At 34.4% G+C, this 22,775-nt stretch overlaps 1 protein-coding gene across 1 annotated transcript in view; it reads left to right on the forward strand.

Moving 5' to 3' along the window:
- The window catches only part of ABCA5 (ATP binding cassette subfamily A member 5), a 53,385-nt gene that overhangs the window by 28,225 nt on the left and 2,385 nt on the right, over positions 1 to 22,775 (forward strand). The window contains exons 19-37 of the mRNA XM_081115852.1: positions 575 to 776; positions 1,399 to 1,568; positions 4,130 to 4,257; positions 4,670 to 4,807; positions 7,425 to 7,538; positions 10,435 to 10,605; positions 11,557 to 11,670; positions 12,040 to 12,174; positions 12,822 to 12,896; positions 13,706 to 13,797; positions 15,767 to 15,893; positions 17,481 to 17,595; positions 17,695 to 17,786; positions 18,607 to 18,782; positions 19,128 to 19,203; positions 19,314 to 19,408; positions 20,595 to 20,714; positions 21,828 to 21,977; positions 22,351 to 22,430. Coding sequence (XP_080971978.1) covers positions 575 to 776; positions 1,399 to 1,568; positions 4,130 to 4,257; positions 4,670 to 4,807; positions 7,425 to 7,538; positions 10,435 to 10,605; positions 11,557 to 11,670; positions 12,040 to 12,174; positions 12,822 to 12,896; positions 13,706 to 13,797; positions 15,767 to 15,893; positions 17,481 to 17,595; positions 17,695 to 17,786; positions 18,607 to 18,782; positions 19,128 to 19,203; positions 19,314 to 19,408; positions 20,595 to 20,714; positions 21,828 to 21,977; positions 22,351 to 22,430 — 2,370 coding nt within the window. The remainder of the gene's footprint in view (positions 1 to 574; positions 777 to 1,398; positions 1,569 to 4,129; positions 4,258 to 4,669; positions 4,808 to 7,424; positions 7,539 to 10,434; positions 10,606 to 11,556; positions 11,671 to 12,039; positions 12,175 to 12,821; positions 12,897 to 13,705; positions 13,798 to 15,766; positions 15,894 to 17,480; positions 17,596 to 17,694; positions 17,787 to 18,606; positions 18,783 to 19,127; positions 19,204 to 19,313; positions 19,409 to 20,594; positions 20,715 to 21,827; positions 21,978 to 22,350; positions 22,431 to 22,775) is intronic.

Consider the following 22,775-nt stretch of genomic DNA (forward strand, 5'->3'; position numbering starts at 1 on the left):
GTCATTTTTTTATTTGACAGTCTAAGGGAAAAGAGGTCAGTGCCTCTGACTAAATAGTCAGGTGTTGCATGTTTTAGAAAATTCCTGTGGAACACCGGTTGAAAATCGCTGGTCTAATGGCATGTCTCATAGCATGTTTCTTTTGTGTTTGGTTTCTCTTACTTAATATTATGTTTGTAAAATACATACTACCGTATTTGGCCAGTAGTTTGTTTACTTTCATTGCTTTATACTATTTTATTACAGGAATATTTCACAACTTATTTATTCATCATATGTTGGGTTCTTCCCACTTTATGGCTATTCTGGATAGGGCGCTAGTTAAGAATATTCTTCTATATGTGTTTTGGTGAGCATATATACATATCTCTGTTGGGTTTATACCTAATAGAATTTCCTGGGTTGTAAGCTATGCATTCAGTTTTTAAATATTGCCAAAGTATATGAGAGTTTCGTTTGACCTACATCACTGCCAGATGTGTGCTTCTTTAAAATTTACCTGCTTCAGAAAGATTTTCATCTTTTTAAGGAATATATTATAATTTTCTATCTTTTTATTTTGTTTGGCAAATAGATTATAGTGTATTTACTCAGCAGCCACTTGAGGAAGAAATGGATTCAAAATCTTTTGATGAAATGGAGCAGAGCTTACTCATGCTTTCTGAAACCAAGGCTTCTCTAATGAGCACCATGAGCCTTTGGAAACAGCAGGTGTATACAATAGCAAAGTTTCATTTCCTTACCTTGAAACGTGAAAGTAAATCAGTGAGATCAGTGTAAGTATAGTCACTCTTCTACCTGATAAGTTGTTTTTAAGGATTCAAATTGGGTTTACCATCTTAAGTTTTAAAATGTAGACGTACGTAAATAATCTCTATAGTTTTGAAAGATTCAAACTAATTTCACATGTCAAAGAAAAAAGTACACTTATGGTAATTTCATTGAATACCATTGGAGCCTTACCCTTTTTTTTTTTTTTAAGAGTTTTTATTGATTTTTAGAGAGAGAGGAGGGGAGAAGGGGAGAGAGAGAAACATCGTGGGAGAGTGAACATTGACTGCTTCCTGCATGCCCCCTACTGGGGATCCAGCCCACAACCCAGGCATGTGCCCTGACCAGGCATCCAACCAGCAATCTTGTGGTGCACAGGGTGATGCTCAGCCAACTGAGCACAGGCCTGGGCTATAACTTTTAATTATGTCATTGGGTATTGACTTTCTCTTTAGTATTGTCATGAGACTATTTTGAAGAGTAGAAATTCTACTACCAAGTGCTATTTTTTCAAGTTTGTTTTTTTTTAAATGAGTACCTTTTAACTGTCATGTGAAGAAAGATTTAAAAAATAGATTTACATATTAATGTGCCTTGAGCTGTATTATTTTTTTTTTTCCCTTTCAGGTTGCTTCTGCTTTTAATTTTTTTTGCAGTTCAGATTTTTATGTTTTTGGTGCATCGTTCTTTTAAAAGTGCTGTGGTTCCCATCAAACTTGTTCCAGACTTATATTTCCTAAAACCTGGAGATAAACCTCATAAATATAAAACAAGTCTGCTGCTTCAAAATTCTACTGGTGAGAGTGTGTGAAGGTCTGTGAATGTGTGTTGGTTGGGGCGTGGGGGTGAGGGTAAATAGGGGTCAGAGATGTGGCTTTTAGAAATGCATGTAAGGTAAAGGCATTTTCTGTGTGCACAAATCTAAATTAAATACAACTTCTTATTAATGCCGAGCAGTATGTTACAGATAGGAAATTTTGGTTAGAATATAGGTGACAAGTTTTTAAAAGTATTCTAATTTATACAGCTTATGATAATAAAATATCCTTTTTAATAGTAGTAGCATTATTCTCAGAGCAGCATGTTTCATCTCAAAGTTTATGATGAGCAAAATAAACTTGAGTAGTTGGAAAAGAACACACCCTCTTTAGAGTTACTGCATGTAATATGTGTGCAGTTATCTACCAAATAGAAATGTTCACATTTTCAAGGGTTATCTAAAAATTAGAATTAAGAAAAAGCCCCTTAGATGTAAATATTTATAATCAGATACATTGCATTTGTAATGCATATTTTTGGATTTGCTCTTGATTATTCTTACTACATAATTGTCAAATATGAAAAGAAATTTAAAAACACATGGTCTGAGCAGCAGGCAGAACAAATAAAAAATACTGACAGGCTTCTGCTTTTCAAAATAATAAAACCTAATACAAACTTTTATTCATACATGATCAGTTGTTCCTACACCATCACCTATCTGCAAAGATAGTTTGTAGTTGCCAGTTCTTGAAGATAAAGTCAAGATTAGCTAACTGGCAAACTTACAGCAAAAGCATAGCCTCATTTACTTATCTTGCTGAAATATGTTAGAAAGCTACATTTCATACAACCCTTTCTATACTTATAAAGTCTTTCAAGTTTAACATCTCCCAGCATTTCACTTATATTCTAGTATCTTTTTTTGGGTGTTTTTTTTTTTGTTTAAAGAGTAGCTTATTGATTGATTTTTAGAGAAAGAGGAAGGGGGAAGGGAGAGGGCGAGAAAGAGAGAAATATGGATGCCAGAACATAACATTGATCGGCTGCCTCCTACACATCTTAGACTCCAAAACCTGGGCCTGTGCCCTGACCTGGAATCAAACCAGCAAACTTCCAGTGCATGGGACCACACCCAACCAATTGAGCCACACAGGCCAGGGCTAGTGTCTTTCCTTTTGATTCACTATTAACTGAAGGACTTTGCCTATTGTTAATATAATAGTCATAGTTGGAGATGATTATCCATTACTCTTAAAGTCTTCACTCTTAAAATCTGGCTTCCAGTTTACTATGTAGCTTTTATTCTTTTGGAGGAAAAATACACTTAGTCATGGAAAACTACTTTTGAATAGAAAGTGTTACATTTTGCATTTATTTTTCTTTTATTAGAATTCTTGTTTTGAGTTTCAATATACATTTCATGTTGCTAAACTATAGTACTGTATGGAGCCTTACACTCTGATATTTGGCATTTTTTTGTGTATTTGGGGAATTTTACATGCATCTCAAATCTTTCTGCTTTGAGTTCACAACTGATCTGCAGAAATCCTAGTATTTCTGAAGTTTTGTCCCTTCTGCTATATTTTAGTATTTCTGGAGTTGCTTACGTATATATCCTCTATTTTCCTAGGCCTCGTTTTTGGTCCTAAGTAAAGCTATGTTTCCTTAAGGAATCACTGGCTTCTGTGTGTATATATTGGTTGGTATCTTACACTCCTTGCAAAGCTTTTTGTATCACAGGTGATAGAGTTTCTTCAGGTATAATATAGCTCTCTTCTCAAGAGTACAGAGCCACTCTGGCAAACTGGGGATGGGAAATCAATTAGGGCACAAGATTAGGAATAAATATAGTTTCACCAAGATCACTATTCTCTCTGACATTCAGAATTGGTGCTGAGCCTGACCCACCCTGCCATACCACTTAGTTACTGATAGTGTTTTCCTTTGGTTGGTTTCAATTTTTCTCAGTCACACTTGTCCTTCCTTGAGTCCTGGCTTTTGTGATAATTGGAATATTTTCGTTATCAGGCATGTTGCTACAACTTTTATGCTTGGACAGAATTCAGAGTTTTCCCTTGGCTACAGGCAATTTAAAGAATGTAGATGGAGACCTGATGATTATGTGTTTGAATATTTTTAGGTAGTTAAGGCAATAAACATTTGTAAAACTTGTTTGTTCCGCACACAGAAATTCTCTAAGGAGTGATGTTACCTAACTTCATACCGTGGCTTCTACCTTTCTAAGCCCACAGGTTATCTTGTTACATGAAATTGCCGGAGAGATTTTATTGTCACTATTTAAGCAAATTTCAGGTATGATAGATAGAATTTCAGTGTGAGTAATAGTTGTAGCAGCAGCAGCAGCTAAAATTTGCACTGTTACTGTGTCAGGTTCTGTTCTAAGGCCCATGTATGTATTGACTTGGATTTGAATCCAGGTTGACTGGCTCCAGAGCCAATATTCTTAATCATGTCTTAGCTAATGAAGATAAAATACTTTTTAATGAAGAGAGAACTCTTTCCAGTGTTATTAAAAGCATGTATCTGTTTGTCATTTGAACTGATTCTTTATTATTTGCTTATTTTCTAATACTAGACTCAGATATCAGTGACCTTATCGCGTTTTTCACAAACCAAAACATAATGGTGACGATGTTTAACGACAGTGACTATGTATCTGCTGCCCCCCATAGTGCAGCTTTAAATGTGATGCATTCAGAAAAGGTAAGAGTAATGTATATGAATGAATACCCATTTGAAAGTTATGAAAGATTAAGATATTTCCTCTAAAATTAATCATTTGCTGATTTGGCCTCATTAGGTGGAAATTAGAATTTAGTTTTGGAAATAGTAGCTGTGTTTATTTATAATATATTTTATGCCCTGATGGATGACCAATAAATAAAGCTTAAAGGAACTGAATTTTATGTTACATTTTTCTTTAAAATAGCAAATTATCTGTAGATTCCAAACCAGGTTGTCTTTGTCATTGAGTATTATTTCTATGATTTGGTGAGTGGCTTTCAGTACAGTTAGTGAGGATAGCTTAATGGATGAGAAAACCTTGGTGCATAGCCACACACTATCCATTTATATCTGTATATGGTATGTAATATGTCTCTCTTCTCAATTGTAGGACTATGTTTTTGCAGCTGTTTTCAACAGCACTATGGTTTATTCTCTGCCTGTGTTGGTGAATATGATCAGTAACTACCACCTTCACAACTTAAATGTGACTGAGCACATCCAGGTCTGGAATACCCCATTTTTTCAAGTAAGCACTCTTAACACTGCGTGTGTGTGACCATGTGTGAGTGCATGCACTCGTGCGTGTGCAGGTGTATAAAATAAATGTCAAAAGCCAAATGATAATAACAAAACATAAAGAAGTTCATCCTGTGACATCTCCTAGTCTTAAAGCTTGAGTTGGGGATGGTTTCCATTTGGGTTTAGGTGTTCCCAGTATTTGCTTTAGGATCAAGGAGGTGTTCTATGTTGGTACTGATACTTTTGTAGAGCATAAGTATTTTTTATATTAATCATAGAAAAGTTAGCATAACTTAAAAATGAATATTCTTCTAAAATTTGGTTACTGGGATGTTGAAAGAACCTTGAGAAGTCACCCTGGACAATTCTTCTAGGTGGGACTGTTGGTTACAAATATGAAAATTAACTTGTCTCCAGAAAAAGACTCAACATTTTTCTCTCAATCCTTATATTTTGTTTTTTATATATTGAAAAATAAATGGACAAATATATTTCTGTAATATCCTGTTTTATTCTCTATTGCTATATTGTTTTTAAGAGCTTTATTGAGATGTACATCATATACCATCTAATTCACCCACTTAAATGTACAGCTCAATGGTTTTCATTATATTTATAGAGTTCTGCAACCATCACCACAAGCAGTTTTATATTTTATCCCTCCCCCAAGAATCCCTTGTACCTATTAGTTCATCACTCCTTATTTCCCCCACCTCCACCCCAACTCACCACTCATCTACTTTGTCTTTATGACTGTGTTATCTATACCCAGAACTTTTTTTAGTTGGCTGTAATCTTTTGCTATCTTTAATTGGAAATCACATCGAAGTTAAGTTAGTACTCTTCTTGTTACAGTTATACATAGATATGGGGACAAAGTAACATTAAATTTGCATTTTAAAAAGTTCACTGGCACCAGGGTGGAGAGGGATTTCTGTTTGGAGAATTGTGGAGGAAAGAAAATTAAAGAAATCAAATCAGAGATTCTTTCACTAAATAGCTTAGGTGCGAGGCGATGATGAGTGTCTGAGTTAATTCAGGGGCAGTAATAATAATGACAGAGGGAAAAGATATTAAATATGTAGCATACTCCATCAGTGCTGTATTTGTGAGGTAAGAAGAAGAAAGGAGTCATATACCTCTTACAGTTTGGGGTAATGTGGTGCATGGTAGATCATTCACCAATTTTGAGAATATGGGCAGAAGAGAGATTTTTGTTTGTTTTGGTGGAATGGAGATGCTGATTTCAGTTCTGAATCTACCAAGTTGTTCTGGCATTTGTACCTGATGGACATGTAAGAGGCATTTGGATGCAGAGAGTCTGGAGAGATTTCTGGATAGGAAATAAATATTTGTGAGTCACCAGTGCATAGGTGATACTGAAATCATTGAAGTTATAGATCATCTCTTCTGGTTTTTCTTTATTGTGAAATATTTCAAGCCTTCAGAGAATAAACAACCATTTGTCTACTATCCACATTTCAAATGTTAATATCTTGTTCTACTTTAAAAAAAATTTTAAACTTTAAAGTTATGTTTGAAATCCCCAGTGTATCCCTACCCAATCTTGTTTCCTTCTCCAGCTCCACAAAGTAACCACAATTCAAAATTTATCATCCCCATACATGTTTTTATGATATTTGTGGAGGGGTGTGCAGGGCCAGAGTGTCTGCTAGACATGGTTACAGGTTCTGTTCTAGTACAGAGTATTTTCCCAGTCCCTTGGGTATATCTTCTTACAGAATAAGGGTAAGATAATGGCCTTGTTGGGGGCAGGTAATACAGTACACTTAATTCCAGGTAGCTTGCATTTGGGCCACAGCTGTTTATGAGGTTGTCTGGAAAAGGTCTGTCTGTACCTGGACCCTTGGGGCAACTAGGGACCTCTGGGGCCTGTGGAAGCTATAGTTGCCCCTGCTTGGGAGAAGCTCCTGGTTCTAGAAGAAGCTGAGCTTGGGTACAGCTTTTCCCATTGGAGAAAAGTAGGTCCCCAAGATCCCAGCTGGCTTTATAGTCCAGGTATCCTAATGAAGGCATCAAAGATCATTCTGAGATGGTCATGTTCATTGGATAGGAGCACTGTGGATATGATAGCTGCTTTTCATGCAGTTATTTTAAAATATATCTTTATTGATTTCAGAGAGAGGAAAGGAGAGGGAGAGAGAGAGATAGAAACATCAATGATGAGAGAGTCATTGATTGGCTGCCTCCTGCACACCCCCAACTGGGGATCAAGCCCGCAACCCAGGCATGTGCCCTGATCGGGAATCGAACCCCTATCACCTGGATCCTAGGTCGACACTCAATAGCTGAGCCACGCCCAGCCGGGCTCATGCAATTATTTTAATTAAATGGTGAAGTTTAGTTTATATACCATATTATTCTGTGTTGTAGATAAGAAAATGGAAGTCCAATGATTTGCTCAGAATCTTATAGCTATTTACTAAGTGGCAAAATTGGTACTATAGCTCACTATCTGTTAACTCGGCCATCTGTTCTTTCACATAGACTATGCCTAGGATGGTTATCCTCATGTGTTTCTTCAGAGGTTTTGAGAGTCTTTTAGAAAGTACTGATATCAAGTGATTCTCAGTTCCATTTCTTATTCTGTGGTTGTTTTTCAGGAAATTACAGACATAGTTTTTAAAATTGAGCTATATTTTCAAACGGCTTTGCTTGGAATCATTGTTACTGCAATGCCACCTTACTTTGCCATGGAAAATGCAGAGAATCATAAGGTAATGACTTGGTTAAAAAATTACAAGTATAGTTTGCTAATAGGAAATCTTATTAAAAAATAACCTATTTTATATGAGTGCAAGACTTGTGTATAATTATTTTAGGAATAAATGGAGTATAAATACATTTATTATAAGTTCTTACAGTAATACAGGGTGAGGCAAAGTAGGTTTACAGTTGTGAGTATGCGAAACACAGTTTATTTTATTATTTTCTATTAATTATTGTGTTATTTTCTATACAAACAACTGTAAACCTATATTTGCCCCACCCTATAGTAATAGCTATCATTTATTATATCCTTGCCATTTTCTTTATTTCTAATTTTAACTTTTACATTTTTAAATATGTTTTTATTGATTTCAGAGAGAGGAAAGGAGAGAGAGAGAGAGAGAAACATCAATGATGAGAGAGAGTCACTGATCGGCTGCCTCCTGCATGCCCCGTACGGGGGATTGAGCCTTCAACCTGGGCATGTGCCCTGACCGGGAATCAAGCCGTGACCTCCTGGTTCATAGGTCAGTGCTCAACCACTGAGCCTCGCTGGCTGGGCTGCCATTTTCTTTAAAAGTTATTTCCTTTAATCCTTAAAACATTGTGAGGTAAGTTTTATGTTACCCACTTTATAGGTCAGGAAATGGAGGATGGTAGTGTTCATATAATGTGTCCAGGTAGATTCATCTTGTTTAAGTAGTGAATCTGGGAACTATGATCCTTATGATTTTAATTAGTACACTCCCCTTTAATCTTTAATGAAATGTATTGATTGTGTAAGGCACTTAATTTGATGTTAAGTGGGAAAAAAAAAGTTTGAAAATGATTGTCATTACCAGGGCCTAGGAAAAGTTGCTGTGTGTACAGAGCTTGTTTTAGTATTCTTCACCTTCTTTTTTGTTCCTTTCTCTTTTTAATATCCTCCGTCCAGACAGATGCAGGTGATCTTACACAATTTTTGACACCTTGAAGCTTTCCACTCTTCCACTCCACTGAGATTGTCTCTTTCTTATTCCTCTAATCAAAACTCTGTCTCTTTGTGTATGTTCTTAGTTCAATGGAAGCAAATTTGTCTACATTAATTTATACAGTGTGATTAATAATGAGGTTAAGCCTCATATAAAAGTAATACATGAGTCTTAGGAGACATTTAAAAATATATTCAACTTTTCTGTTATGCATATTTGTTGTACTCATTTAGAAAATATAGGAAAGTATAAAGAAAATAAATATTATCAATAGTATTTACCCTTCAAAGATAAAACTTACTAGACAATTGCATTTTTCTCTTTTTTGTTTCCATTTAAATGTTTTTTTATTCAAATTTTTATTTTGAGGTAATTGTGGATTTATATTAGGTGGTAAAAAATAATACAGTGAGATCCTCTGTACTTTCATTCACTTTACCCCAATAAAAACATCTTGCAGAACTATAGTATAGTACAAAACCAGGATATTGACAACAAGAGACAGAACAGTAGTGTCACCACAAAGATCCCTTCTGTTGCCCTTTTTAAGCCCACATACCAAGCCTCCCTCCCTCCCGGACCTCTGGCAACCACTAATTTGTTCTCCATTTCTATAATTTTGATGTTTCCAGAACGATTAAATGGAATCACAGTGTATTTTCTTTTAGGATTGGCTTTTCTCAGTCAGCCATAATTCCCTGGAGATTCATCCAAATTGCATGTATTAGTACTTCCTTCTTTTTATTGCTGGGTAGTATTTCATGGTGTGGATCTGGATTGTTTCCAGTTTTTTACTATTATGAATTAAACTGCTGTTAACATTTGGGTACAAGTTTTTATGTGAACATAAGTTTTCATGTCTCTGGGATAAATGCCCAAGAGCACAACGCTGTGTTGTATGGTGATTGCAAGTTTAGTTTTATAAAAAAATTGCCAAAATGTTTTCCAGAGTGGGTACACTGGCATTCCAACCAGCAGTGGATGAATAACAAAGCATTCAGTTGGGTTGTGGAAAGTAATTGTATTTGACTTAGTTAATGTTTTTATACTTACATTGGAACTTATATTTTTGGTCTTATAATTTATTGAACACAAAAGTCCTTTTTTTTAAAATCAGTTCTCCCTCTTCTTAACTAAACTCTACATTCCATGCTTCCCTTATTTACCTCACTCTATGGCTAGCTCTTTCATATAATACTTTTAATTATTAGGAGTGATGTTTTTATACATGACAGAAATCAACTAATAAAATTGTTAGGAATTTGGATTTGTAAAAGATTTTTTAAATTTCAAATTAAATAATGAGAGCATTAGAGAGTTAGAAAAACTATCATTTAAGTTACGCTTAGTACTCATGAAAATGTTATTTACTTATGGTAGCAACAGCTTACATTTATGTATTACACAAGAGTATATGAAAGCTTTTAAATGCATTATCTATACAAAGTTTCATGCTTACACTGAAAGCCCTCTGTAAACCCAGAGGGTACCTGGGAGTTTATTAGTGTTTTTGTGAGAGGTCAGTTTTTAAAAGTGAGAGTCCCTTATCTTGTTTAAAACACACCTTTCCATGTATTTCCACATATTTTCACAGGCAATCATGTTTTGACTGCTATGATATAGAATCACTATTGTACAGCCATAACCCCAGTGACCTTTGTTTTATTTTAGTTTTGTGTTTTTTAGCTGCACTGCTGTCATCTGATTCTGAAAATTTTATTGAAATTGTTACATCTCAGAAATGACCTAAATTAAAGTCTAAATGGAATTTACATTTAACTGTAAGGAGGGCTTTTATTACCTATAGACCTGGAATATAAATTTGTATTTTTTTTTTATGTAAAATTAAGAGGTTTACAACAGTTTGCTAGAGTTTTTTGTTTGTTTGCAAAATGTTTAAAATTATAATTAATTTTTTCCTTTCATTTTTTAGATCAAAGCTTATACGCAGCTTAAACTTTCAGGTCTTTTGCCATCTGCATATTGGATTGGACAAGCTGTTGTTGACATTCCCCTCTTTTTTGTTGTTCTTATTGTGATGCTAGGAAGTTTATTTGCATTTCACTATGGATTATATTTTTATCCTGTAAAGTTCCTTTCTGTGGTAAGTTAACATCAGTTCTCATTCTATTTATAAATAAAATGCTACTTTAAAAAACGAAGTCTTTCCAAACATGACAGTTGGCTGGTTGAGTAATTTGGATATTAATTTCTTTTTATAGAAAATAGAACCAGTTTCTATTTAATTATTGTATATGATACCTGTAATCAGTGAAATTTATATTACTATAAGCAATTTTTAAAGCAATAACTTACTATCATTGTAAAATAATTCTTTGAAACCAAAGCAGTCTTTTATGTAGACTACCTACTTATGTGTAGTTAGGAATACTCATACAGTCCTTCTTCAAAATGTCTTCCTTGTCTCTATGACTGAAAATAATTTCACAAGGATGCTCTTTTATTTCATAATTTAAAATATGGGTTAAAACCGTAAGGAAGAGTATGATCTTATATACTAATTTCTGCCTTATAAATTAATAAAGGTTTTCCTTAAAAATTTACAAAATGCATTAAGTCCCGTATATTAAAATGGTAGCTAATAGTTGATTGAGAAAATGTTGTAATTTAATTTTTGCCTTATAAATTAATAAAGGTTTTCCTAAAACATGTACAAAATGCATTTTGTGCTATATATTAAAATGGTAGCTAGTAGTAGTTCATTGAGAAAAAGTTTTAACCAGCTAACCTGTTTTTGTTTTTTTAATAAAATGATAGACAGCATTTTACTTGGCAAAAAAACCTGTTCAGTTTAAAGTAATTATTCAGGATTGTGTTAATTAGTTAAAAGCATGAGTTTTATTGATTTAGTAGCAGTGTGCATGCATGGTAATTCCTCAAGTAATCACAATTTCAGTTCATGGAGTGATCTGTTGAGGAAGAAAATTTGAAGAATAATTACTCCTTAATATTTTAATATTATTTGTATTTTATATCTGTATATTGGTAGTTAATCAGATTTTTATATATAATTACATATTTTTTTGTTTTGCAGGTTTTTTGTCTTATTGGTTATGTTCCGTCAGTTATTCTGTTTACCTATGTCACTTCTTTCAGTTTTAAGAAAATTTTAAATACAAAAGAAGTTTGGTCATTTATCTATTCTGTGGTAAGTGACACTTTATATTATTTCATTTCAACTTTTCATAGCAGCTTATTTCATGTTTATACTAGAAAAAAGAGTAATGAACTCTTTCAGGATTACACTCCAGAATGTTACTGTGTCTTTTCTGAGTAGAGGGCTTAGATAGGTAGCTGGCAGCGTCTTACTCTCTGTATGTTTGTCTTCTGCATCATCCGCTCCATGAGGGATAAAAGCATTTAACAAGCTAAAAGCAGCTGGTGCCAGTGTACTGGCGCTTCCCGGCTAAGCATTGTCTGTGGTTCCACGTTTTACTAGAAGATTGAAAACATAGGTAATGTTGAGTATGAAATTTCTAAATACTTTTTCACTTGTTTTCTTATATATTCTTTTTAGACAGCATTGGCTTGCATTGCAGTCACCGAAATCAGTTTCTTTATTGGACACACTGTTACAGCTGTTCTCCATTATACCTTCTGCGTAGTCGTTCCAGTCTATCCACTTCTAGGTTGTCTGATTTGTTTCATAAAGGTAGGTCTGTTAGGTGTTTAGTATTTATACAGAATGTGTGTTTGCTGAACAAAATGCATTTTTTTCATTTTAATCCAAATATTTCCACACACTGCAGCTAAAATAAAACTATTTCAACACTTTTGATGCCAAGTGTGTGGTTTTTTTCTCACATAAAGCAATACTTATGTTAACTTCCTGCAGTTAGTGCAGACCCCACAGTTTAAGGGCTCAGCCCATAAGACTGACCCCCCCCCCCACCCCGGATGCCAATTACAAATAGCTGGTCCCCTGTTACTAACCCTTCTGTCTGACTTTGCTACAAACGCAGGGTTTCTATGACCCCTTCTCAGGTTCAATAATTTGCTATTATGATGACTTAATTTCTAAACTCCTTTCCCCTCCCTAGTGGTTAGTGGATGGGTGGGGCTGAAAGTTCCAACCTTCTAATCACTTGGTTGGCTGGCAACCAGTCTTCTCCTCAGAATAGTCACCTAGCTTTGGTTGAAAGGGGCTTGTTTTAAATAACAAAAGATACTCTTTCCACCTCTGACACTTAGGAAATTCCAAAGGTTTTAGAAGTTGTGTGTCAGGAACCAGGGTCAAAGATCAAATGTCAGGTCCCAACATCACAGCAGCATATAAATTTTTAACAATTTTTGTCTTAGGTTTCTTGGAAGAATATTCGAAAAAATGAGGATACCTATGATCCATGGGATAGACTTTTGGTGGCTGTTGTATCGGTAAGAAATAACAAAAATGTTTCTGTGTTAGCATGTTACCTTAAGAATAGTTTGGTTGTGCCATAGCCGGATGGATCAGTTAGATAGAGCGTTGTCCCATACGCCAAAAAGCTTCAGGTTGGATTACCAGTCAGGGCACATACCTAGGTTTTGGGTTCCATCCCCGGTTGAGGTGCATGAGGGAGGCAACCAATACATGTTTCTCTCTCTCTTTCTCCCCTCCCTCCCTCCCCTCTATCCTTCCCTCCCTCTTTCCCTCCTTCACCCCTACTCTCTCTCAAAATCAATAAAAAACTTATCCTTTGGTGAGGATTAAAAAAAGAATAGTTCAGCTGTATGATTTTAACAGTTTGCATCCTGTTGCATAAAAATGAAGGTTTATAAAAAGTCAAGTGTGTTGGTTAATATTAGCTAATGTGCATTTTGATGGTAATACCTTTTATTCACTGAGTATATCCATTTTAATATTCTTGGCTTTTTCATTTTAATCACTCTAATTGTGATCCTGGCTTCCTTAGAAGCAAAAACAAAGCTTTTTTTTCTTTGCTTGTATTTTTATGAAGCTGACAACCAATGAACTTTACAGAGATAGAAATGAAACTTACAGAGATAGAAAAATATGTGAAGGATTATCTTACTAAAAATCTACCTTGGTTTATAATAAAAATCTATTCTTAACTGATACGACATGCAAAAAAAAAGTGGTTAATTTTTTTGGCGTCGGTAAAGAAACTGATGTGTGTGGTCTTTTTTCTGTTGATAGAGAAAAAAGAGATTCAGTCATGAGCTGTTCTATGTTCTTCTTTTAGCCTTACCTACAGTGTATACTGTGGATTTTCCTCTTACAGTACTATGAGAAAAAATATGGAGGCAGATCAATAAGAAAGGATCCCTTTTTCAGGTCAGTTAATTTTTTTTAAGTTTTAATGGTTTTTGGCATATTTACAGAGTTGTACAACTATACCATCATCTTATTTTAGATCATTTTTATTAACCCAAAAGAAACCCTGTACACATTAGTAGTCACATTGATTTTTACAGACAGAGGAAGGGAAAGGAAGAGAAAGAGGGAAACATTGATGTGAGAGTGTAACACTGCATGCCCCTTCCCTGGGGTCAGGCCTGCAACCCAGCCATGTGCCCTTGACTGGGAATCCACTTGGCAACCTCCTAGTGCATGAGATGATGCCCAACCAACAGCCACACCAGCCAGGGCCTGATCTACTTTCTGTCTCCAAATAATAGATTTGCCAATTTTGAAGATTCATATAAACAAATTATGCAATATGTAGTCTTTTTTTGGTCTGGCTCCCTTTACTTAGCATAATGTTTGGAAGGTACATCCATGTTATAGCATGTAGCAGTACTTCATTCCTTTTTTTTACGCTGAGTAATAATATATTGTATGATTATACCACACTTTCTCTATTCATCAGTTGATGGACATTTGAGTTTATATTTTTTGGCTATTATGAATAATGCTGCTTATGAACATTTGCGTACAAGTAATTTTGTGGACATATATCTTCATTTCTCTTGGGTGGATACCTAGGAATGGAATTGATGGGTCACAAGGTAACTGTATATTTAACCTTTTGAAGAACTGATGACTGTTGTTTTCTAAAGTGGTTGCACTGTCTTACATTAGTCTCCCTTATCTGTGAGGGATACACTCCAAGACCCCCAGTGGATGCCCAAAACCATGGATAGTGCCAAACCCTCTGTCTTCTGTGTTTTTCCCTATACATACATACCTCTTCACTTAGAGAAAGCACTTTACGGCTTCTCTTTGGCATATGTGAATTGCCAGCATTGCTACTCTTGTGCTTTGGGGCCCATTATTAAGTAAAATAGGGGTGATTTAAACATAAGCACTGTGATACTGAAATAGTTGATTTGATAACCTAGAGGGATTTGATAACAAAGGGATGATTCACATCCCCAGTAGGACAGTGTGGGATGGTGGGAGATTTCATCATGTTGTTCAGAACAGCATGAAATTTAAAACATATGAATGTTTATTTCTGGAATGTTTAATTGAATATTTTTGGACTATGATTGACCATAGGTCACTGAAACTGGATAAAGCAAAACTGCCTAAAAGGGGAGACCACTGTACATTCCCATCAGGGATGCATGAAGTTTCTGCTTCCTCCACATCCTTGCTACTATTTGTTACACTTCTATCTTTTTAATTTTAGCCATTCCTAGTGGGTATGAAGTGGTGTCTCGTGGTTTTCATTTGCATTTCCCTGATGGATTCATGCATTTCTTCCCTTATCTCTTTATTGATACTATTTTCAGTAAGATAATTAATGACTTCCTCTTTGTTTTGTCAAGTAGGCTTGAGTTATTTAACTAATCTGCAGCCTTTCATGTGATTGACTTCTTTCTCTTTTCTCTTGTTTCATTGTTTTCCATAGGTCAACTCCTGTTTTTCTTTTCACCTTACTGTTAACTACTTAATGTCAGGTTTTCCTTTGGAAGCACTTTTCCCCTGCCCACCTTTGTGGTGTTTCTTTGGGTTCAGATGTCTGCCCTCTTACATGTACTCAGGGCACTCTCAGTTACACCCAGACTGAAATCATTTGAGTGAAGGGCCCATATTCTTTTTTGTGTGTGTGTTTTTTAAATCTTTTTATCTTTATGTGAAGTAGTGCCTAACACATACTGTCCATAAATAATATTGATAAATGAATGAATTTAGATAGTGTCACCTACATATCAGTGAATGAAAAATAGCTCTTTAATTCCATCTTTCAGAGATAACCATAGATTTCATATTGTTATATTTTTTCATTCTTTTCTTTCTGTAGCACTTGAATTTCTTACTATTTTAATTATGTGAAAATCTATCTTGATGTATTCAGGAACCTTTCAACAAAGTCCAAAACTAGGAAGTTTCCAGAACCACCAAACAATGAGGATGAAGATGAAGATGTCAAAGCTGAAAGGCTAAAGGTCCGAGAGCTGATGAGTTGCCAGTGTTGTGAAGAGGTAATTTAGTCTTTATTGCTAAGTCCTAATAAACGTGCAATGATCAGTTCCCTATGCATGAGAATAATCTGAAAAAATCTTTCTATATGAATCAATATGAAAAAAATTTTTTGAAAAAATATTTTTGTCTACTTGTTTTTGGAATAATCTTAAGGTATATTTCAAATAAGAAAAGATTCAGATTATTGTTATAAAATGATATTTTCTTAAAGTAAATAAACACATATCTGAGAATATCCTGAAAGGATATATATACAACTGGTAAGGGCAGATGGGGTGCTGAAATACAGAGATGGCATGATGTTTTCATTAATTTCAAATTAAAAAAAATTTGAAATATATACAAGTAATATAAAAAAATCAAATGATAAAATATACACAAAAGCAAACAGTGACAGCTCTGAGAAATTCCTCAGTAAGAAAATTTTCAACTTTTCCTTGATTCATCATTTTCTAAACCTGTAAGACTAAAGGAAACAGATCCCCTCCTTTTTTTCCAAATGACAGCTATTCTCTTCCAAGAGAGACTAGTATAATATGTATAGATTTTTAAAAATCACTATTTGATTAATTGAGCCAACTGAAAACAATAAGAATACTACTTGGGTCATTTGAAATACTTTTTTAAATGATTTAGTCAATCAGAGTGACTTCAAATATAATTGCAGTTCCACTGGCAATTCAAAGTTGCATCTACTAAAAGTCTGGACTTAATATTTTCCAAGATACTCTTAAGTGCAGTCATCATCCCATAGCTTTTTTATTTCAAAGACTCTTCACTGGGTGTCTCTGACATTCTTAGCCAAACTGAATGACATTAACCATCTTTTAACTAGTTGTTAAAATCTTGAGCAAATCCTGTAAGCCAGTACTTCCTAAATTATGTGTATCCACACGTGATTCATTAACATAATGGGATCTGTGGCCAAATGAGTATGGGAAATGCTATACATTATATATATTTCTTTAAGGTGTATAATGTATATAAGCATATCATTAGTTCTGAGAAGTCTCTGATTGTGCAAAAGTTTTAATTAGCTCTACAATTTGGGAAAGGCTTTGGATCTGATGGCCTGTAGATGGCGGGCTCTCCCCTTTCCATAGCAAGCCCATTCAGTTCTACAGTTGGAGTTCTGCTTCCTGGGCTGTTAATTAACATTGCTTTTGGGTGGTTCTGGACTGATTTGGGAAGAGTAAACTGGTTTGGGCCTTCTTTATACTGCTCCCTTCGGATCTCCATGTCTGCTAACCAAGACTCAGTTGCACTGAGAACATCTGATTTATTTGAAGCATGTTAAGACACTATTGACCTAACTGCTGTGTCCGTCATGGCTACAAAAATTTCCCCAGGCTCTTGGACTGTTCCCCCTTCTCTGCTGGGGACACTTGACCATCCCATTGCCGCTGTATGATTGTGCACTTAACGTTTGAATAAGTCATTATTTCAGGGACAAATGGGTATTTATTTATACAGTACCCTTTATTTATAAATATAGTTTCTATGATATGGACATGAGTTACGTGCAAACTGTTATTTCAGGGTAGGTTTCTTTCTTATAACTTTTAAAATCCTGTTTCCCTCATTAGAAACCAGCCATTATGGTCAGCAGTTTGCATAAGGAATATGATGACAAGAAAGATTTTCTCACAAGAAGAGTGAAGAAAGTAGCAACTAAATACATCTCTTTCTGTGTGAAAAAAGGCTGGTATTAATTACTCTTTCATAAATACCGTTTTCAAAAGAGTAATTCCTGTTTTATATTTGATTTGCATATGATGATTTTTCTTTCAATTTCTTTAGGCGAGATCTTGGGGCTGTTGGGCCCAAATGGTGCAGGCAAAAGCACAGTTATTAATATTCTGGTTGGTGATGTTGAACCAACTTCAGGCCAGGTATGATATGCAAGGGTGTGGGGTATGTTGACTGTGATTTGTATTTTTCATTAAAATAAATATTTAATGACAAATGAGTATTTTAATGCTTAAATATTATGTTTTTAATATTAAATTTTTAGTATAAAAATTGTGACCTTTTTGGTTATCTATGAAAATAATGTGCATAGTAAAATTTTCATAATATACATGCAGACACACATACATATATAGTATTTCTGCTTTTATAATTGTTACATGCATGGGTGATTAGTCCACCAACTTAATGGAAAACAATAGTATTAACCTCAGGAGATATGGAAGCTAGTCTTGATGCTGCCATCAATTAATTAGTCTTAATTATATAAGAATATCTTTAACTACTTTTGGAAACTTCACAAAACTACTCTGATCCTATCTTCTGTCCCCCTTGCTTGCTTCACACCAACCACACTGGCTTGTTGCTTTCCTGGAAAATGCCAAGCACACACTTTTCTTTGGGTTTTTGCCTTATTTTTTTTTTATGTTGGTTAATCCTTACCCCATAGAAATCCCAATGACCAATTTGCCTACCTCCCTGGCTCAAATATCACCTTCCAATGAGGCCCCCAGTCATCTAGTTAAATTGAGGCTTGCTTTCCCAACCAGTGCTGCATTCCTAAGCACCCTTCCTAGCCATGCCACTGAGCTCTGATTTAGCTATGTCTGCCCTTCCTTCATCAAAAGGAGTAAAAATTTTACCCTACCTCTAGGAAGGAATTTGAATTAATTCACATGCCACTTCCTTCATAATGTAAATTAAGCAAAAATAATTATTTAAAATTGGTTTGTATTTCTGTAGGTATTTCTAGGAGATTATTCTTCAGACCCAACTGAGGATGATGATTCCATTAAGTGTATGGGATACTGCCCTCAGATAAACCCACTGTGGCCAGATATTACATTGCAGGAACATTTTGAAATTTATGGAGCTGTTAAGGGAATGAGTCCAAGTGACATAAAGGAAGTCACAAATAGGTAAAATTTAGAATCTTTTTGTTAAACTGGAGAAAAGTTTACATTTCACATTTTAAAAATTTGGTAACAGGCATTTCCATGTATCATAATTTTTATAGAAATGGTCATTACTTTTTCATGTATTCTTTACTGAATTATGACTATGAAAATAAAAAGGCATTTCTTCTAATTCTTATTACAGAATGAATTACCTATAACTGTCATGAAACTTAATTTAAAGTAAACCTTTAATCCTGCCATTAAGTTGTTTAAAATGATGTAAATCGGAGGTCTAATTTTAGGAAGCTGAGTGTTCCAGAAAAAAGAATGTCAGTATTCTCCAACAATGTATTTTCCATTTTGCAGAATAACAAATGCGCTTGATTTGAAAGAACATCTTCAGAAAACTATAAAGAAACTACCTGCAGGAATCAAGCGAAAGGTAACTTTTATTGAACAACAAATATGTGTATGTTTTATTGATAGTTTAGTGCCTGATACTGTCCTGATAGAATTCCTTGCTTTGAAGCTCCCCATTTTCTTTCCATCTAGTTGTGTTTTGCTCTCAGTATGCTGGGAAACCCTCAGATTACTTTGCTAGATGAACCATCTACAGGTATGGATCCTAAGGCCAAACAGCACATGTGGTGAGTATAACAGTAAAGGCACTCAAGACACATTATACTGTATCACACTTTAGAATAAAAGAAGCTTATTTTAGTATAATTAATGGTTTTATATATTAGTTACATATGCATAATAATTTTAAATCCTACACAAATAAAATAGTAATTAAAATTAAACATCTTGATTTCTACAGAATCCCTTAAACTTTTCTAACTTTATCATATTTTTAATGAAGTATTAATATTTTATGTATTTCAGAACAAAAATGAGTATGTAGGTAATTATTAAAGAGTACTGCTCTCCAAATAGTTTTTAAAAGGTTTGTTCCCCAGTCATTTAACATAAATTATAGTTTTTCACATAATAATATTGGTCTTGAATTTATGTTGGAACTCTTTCTAGGAATTCACAGTGCTAATTAGTTGACCAACTTTTTGAGCCTAGGTTTACATGTCTATAAAATGTAAAGTTTGGTTTAGATGCATATTAAGGTTTTCCTATGATTCTGTGGCTATTTTTGTTATAACATGAAAAGGCATCAATTTTAATAGTTTATTCTTTTAAGATGGTAAATTTTATTTATTTATTTAAAAAACTTTTTAATTGAGTTTATTGGGATTACACTGGTTAACAAAATTGTACAGGTTTCAGGTGCACAATTGTACAACACATCATCTGTACACTGTATTGTGTGTTCACCACCCCAAAGTCAAGCCTCTGTCCATCACCATTTATCTCCCCTATTCCCTCCTCCACCTCTTCCTACCCCTCCTTCCCCCAGCAGTCACCACAGTGTTGTCTGTGTCCATGAGTTCTTCCTTTTTTTTTCTTTTTGCTCAGTCCCTCCACCCCCCCACCCCCCTGCAGCACCCCAGCTGCAGCTGTCAGCCTGCTCTCCATCTATGAGTCTGTCTCTCTTTTGCTTGTTAACAAGTTCATTTTGTTCATTAGATTGCACATATGAGTGAAATCATAATTCATTTTTTAAAGCATAGAAACATTTGAAATCATGAAGTTACTGTCTGTTTGAGAAGCTTTTAAAAATAAAGGAAAATAGAAAAATCATAGTTGGGCAGAATATAATAACTATAGCAATTAAAATTTGATATTTTAATTACCCAATTAACTAAATAGTTGGATTTTTTAAAAATGCAGGTATTTTTATTAACATTCAGGTACTTTCTTTTTTTATTTTATGTTTTGTAGGCGAGCAATTCGAACTGCATTTAAAAACAAGAAGCGGGCTGCTATTCTGACCACTCATTATATGGAGGAGGCAGAGGCTGTCTGTGACCGAGTGGCTATCATGATATCAGGGCAGTTAAGGTAGATGTCTAAACAGCCATTTGGGGGTTGGAGGGGTGGATTTTAAATGCCATCATTTAAAAATTTATATCAATTTAAATGTTAAAAATTTTTTTCTTATTTGCATTTTTGAATCAGTTTGCTATAGAATTACTGGGAAATATGTAATTTTCCCCCCAAATGTGGCTAGTTACTTTACATTTGGAATTGGCTTAATTATTCAACAATTTGGAATGTTATTTTAAGGTGTAATGTCTTATTTTTAAAAATTGCTAGACAATATTGGATTATAACTCAAAGTATAAAATAAATATACATTAATTCATACTCATATAAATAAATGTTTGCATAAATAAATAAATGTGGGAGAAGAGGCAAATCTTCCTTACAGAAAGATTTTAAATAAATAGATACTACCTCTAGGAGGGAAAGCTTAATCCCCCATCTCCCAGCTGCAGTCTGGATTTAGCCAGTTTCTTCTAATGTATGGAAAGGGAAAGATGGTAACTTCACAGTGGAGAAATCTGACAAATACTACCTAAACCAAACAATGTCATGTGGATGTCATCTACCGCCTGATACAATGTGATAAGAAAGGTATTTCAGCTCAGTGGTATTTTCCCCCAAAATCCATAGCCCCAGTCTAATCCTGAGAAAAATATCAGACTGCTCCAAATTAAGGGACATTCCACTAAAACACCTGACTATTTCTTCTCAAAAGTAATGAAAAAGAAGGAAAGAGTAATAAGAAACTATCACAGACCAGTGGAGACTAAGGAGCTCTGACAGCCATGTGCAGGGTGGTATCCTGGTTAGATCCTGGAACAGAAAAAGGACATAAGTGGAAAAACTGGTGAAATCCAAATAAACTCAAAGAAAGTTAACAGTAATATGCCAATGCCAGTTTCCTAATTTTGACGTATGTGCCATGGTAATGTAAGATGATAACATTAGGGACACTGAAACTGGGTGAGGGGTGTGTGGACACTCTCTGTATTATATTTGCTACTTTTCTATACATTTAAAAGTATTCCTTCATAAACATTTTATTAAAATCATTTTTTAGCCGAGAAATCATTCTTTGAAACTGTCAAGTTATTTTACATCTGAGCTTTCTTTTACAAATTACTACAGATGTATTGGGACAGTCCAGCATCTAAAGAGTAAATTTGGAAAAGGTTACTATTTGGAAATTAAATTAAAGGACTGGATAGAAAACTTAGAAGTAGACCGCCTTCAAAGAGAAATTCAGTATATTTTCCCAAATGCAAGCCGTCAGGAAAGGTAAAGATTTTAAAATTTTAATTATATTTTTTTGTAGAGTAATCATAAAAATGTGTTACTGTGTTCAGGATTAGGGAAATAAAAAGTCTGTACTGTTACCAATATTGGGTTAATGTGGCCGAATGACTGGAGTTTTATATCTAATTTAGTGTTCGATCTTTCAACTATTTAAACTTTTTAAAGTTCTTATTTAGTAGTAATGAGAGTTATTTTATTGTGCATGGACAATTTCAAGATTTTAAACAATTTTTATCTAAAGTATCAGAATAAGTTATTGGCATTTAATTTTGAACTTTACAAATTTTGAACTTTAGCTTCAAAACACAGTAGTAATAATTTAAAATTTTTCCTATATTTTATCTTATGTTTCCAGTTTTTCTTCAATTTTGGCTTTTAAAATTCCTAAGGAAGATGTTCAGTCCCTTTCTCAGTCTTTTTCTAAGCTGGAAGAAGGTAAGTAATATTTGAAGATCATAGTAAGATAGGTTTCAGATTACGAAAGAATTTTATTTTACAAGTCTAGATGTTGGGACTCAGTTTATTGTAGAAACCATGATAAATAGGCAATAACTTTTTATTAATTTAATCTAAGATACTGTAGGGATGTGGTAGATCACCAGTATTGCAGAATAAACCTTTTACTGTTTTGATAGACATGACCACAGTTTTTCATTGCATCTGTGATCAAGTTCAGCTTAATTAGCCCTCACAAGTCAGTCCAGAAGTGGGAGCATTGAGTTCCTTGAATCCTTTCTTCATATTGGGCCATAGTAGAAATAGTAGCAAGATGTCAGTTGC

The sequence above is a fragment of the Miniopterus schreibersii genome, assembly GCF_964146895.1.
Source record: "Miniopterus schreibersii genome assembly, chromosome: 16".
Taxonomy (NCBI): domain Eukaryota; kingdom Metazoa; phylum Chordata; class Mammalia; order Chiroptera; family Miniopteridae; genus Miniopterus; species Miniopterus schreibersii.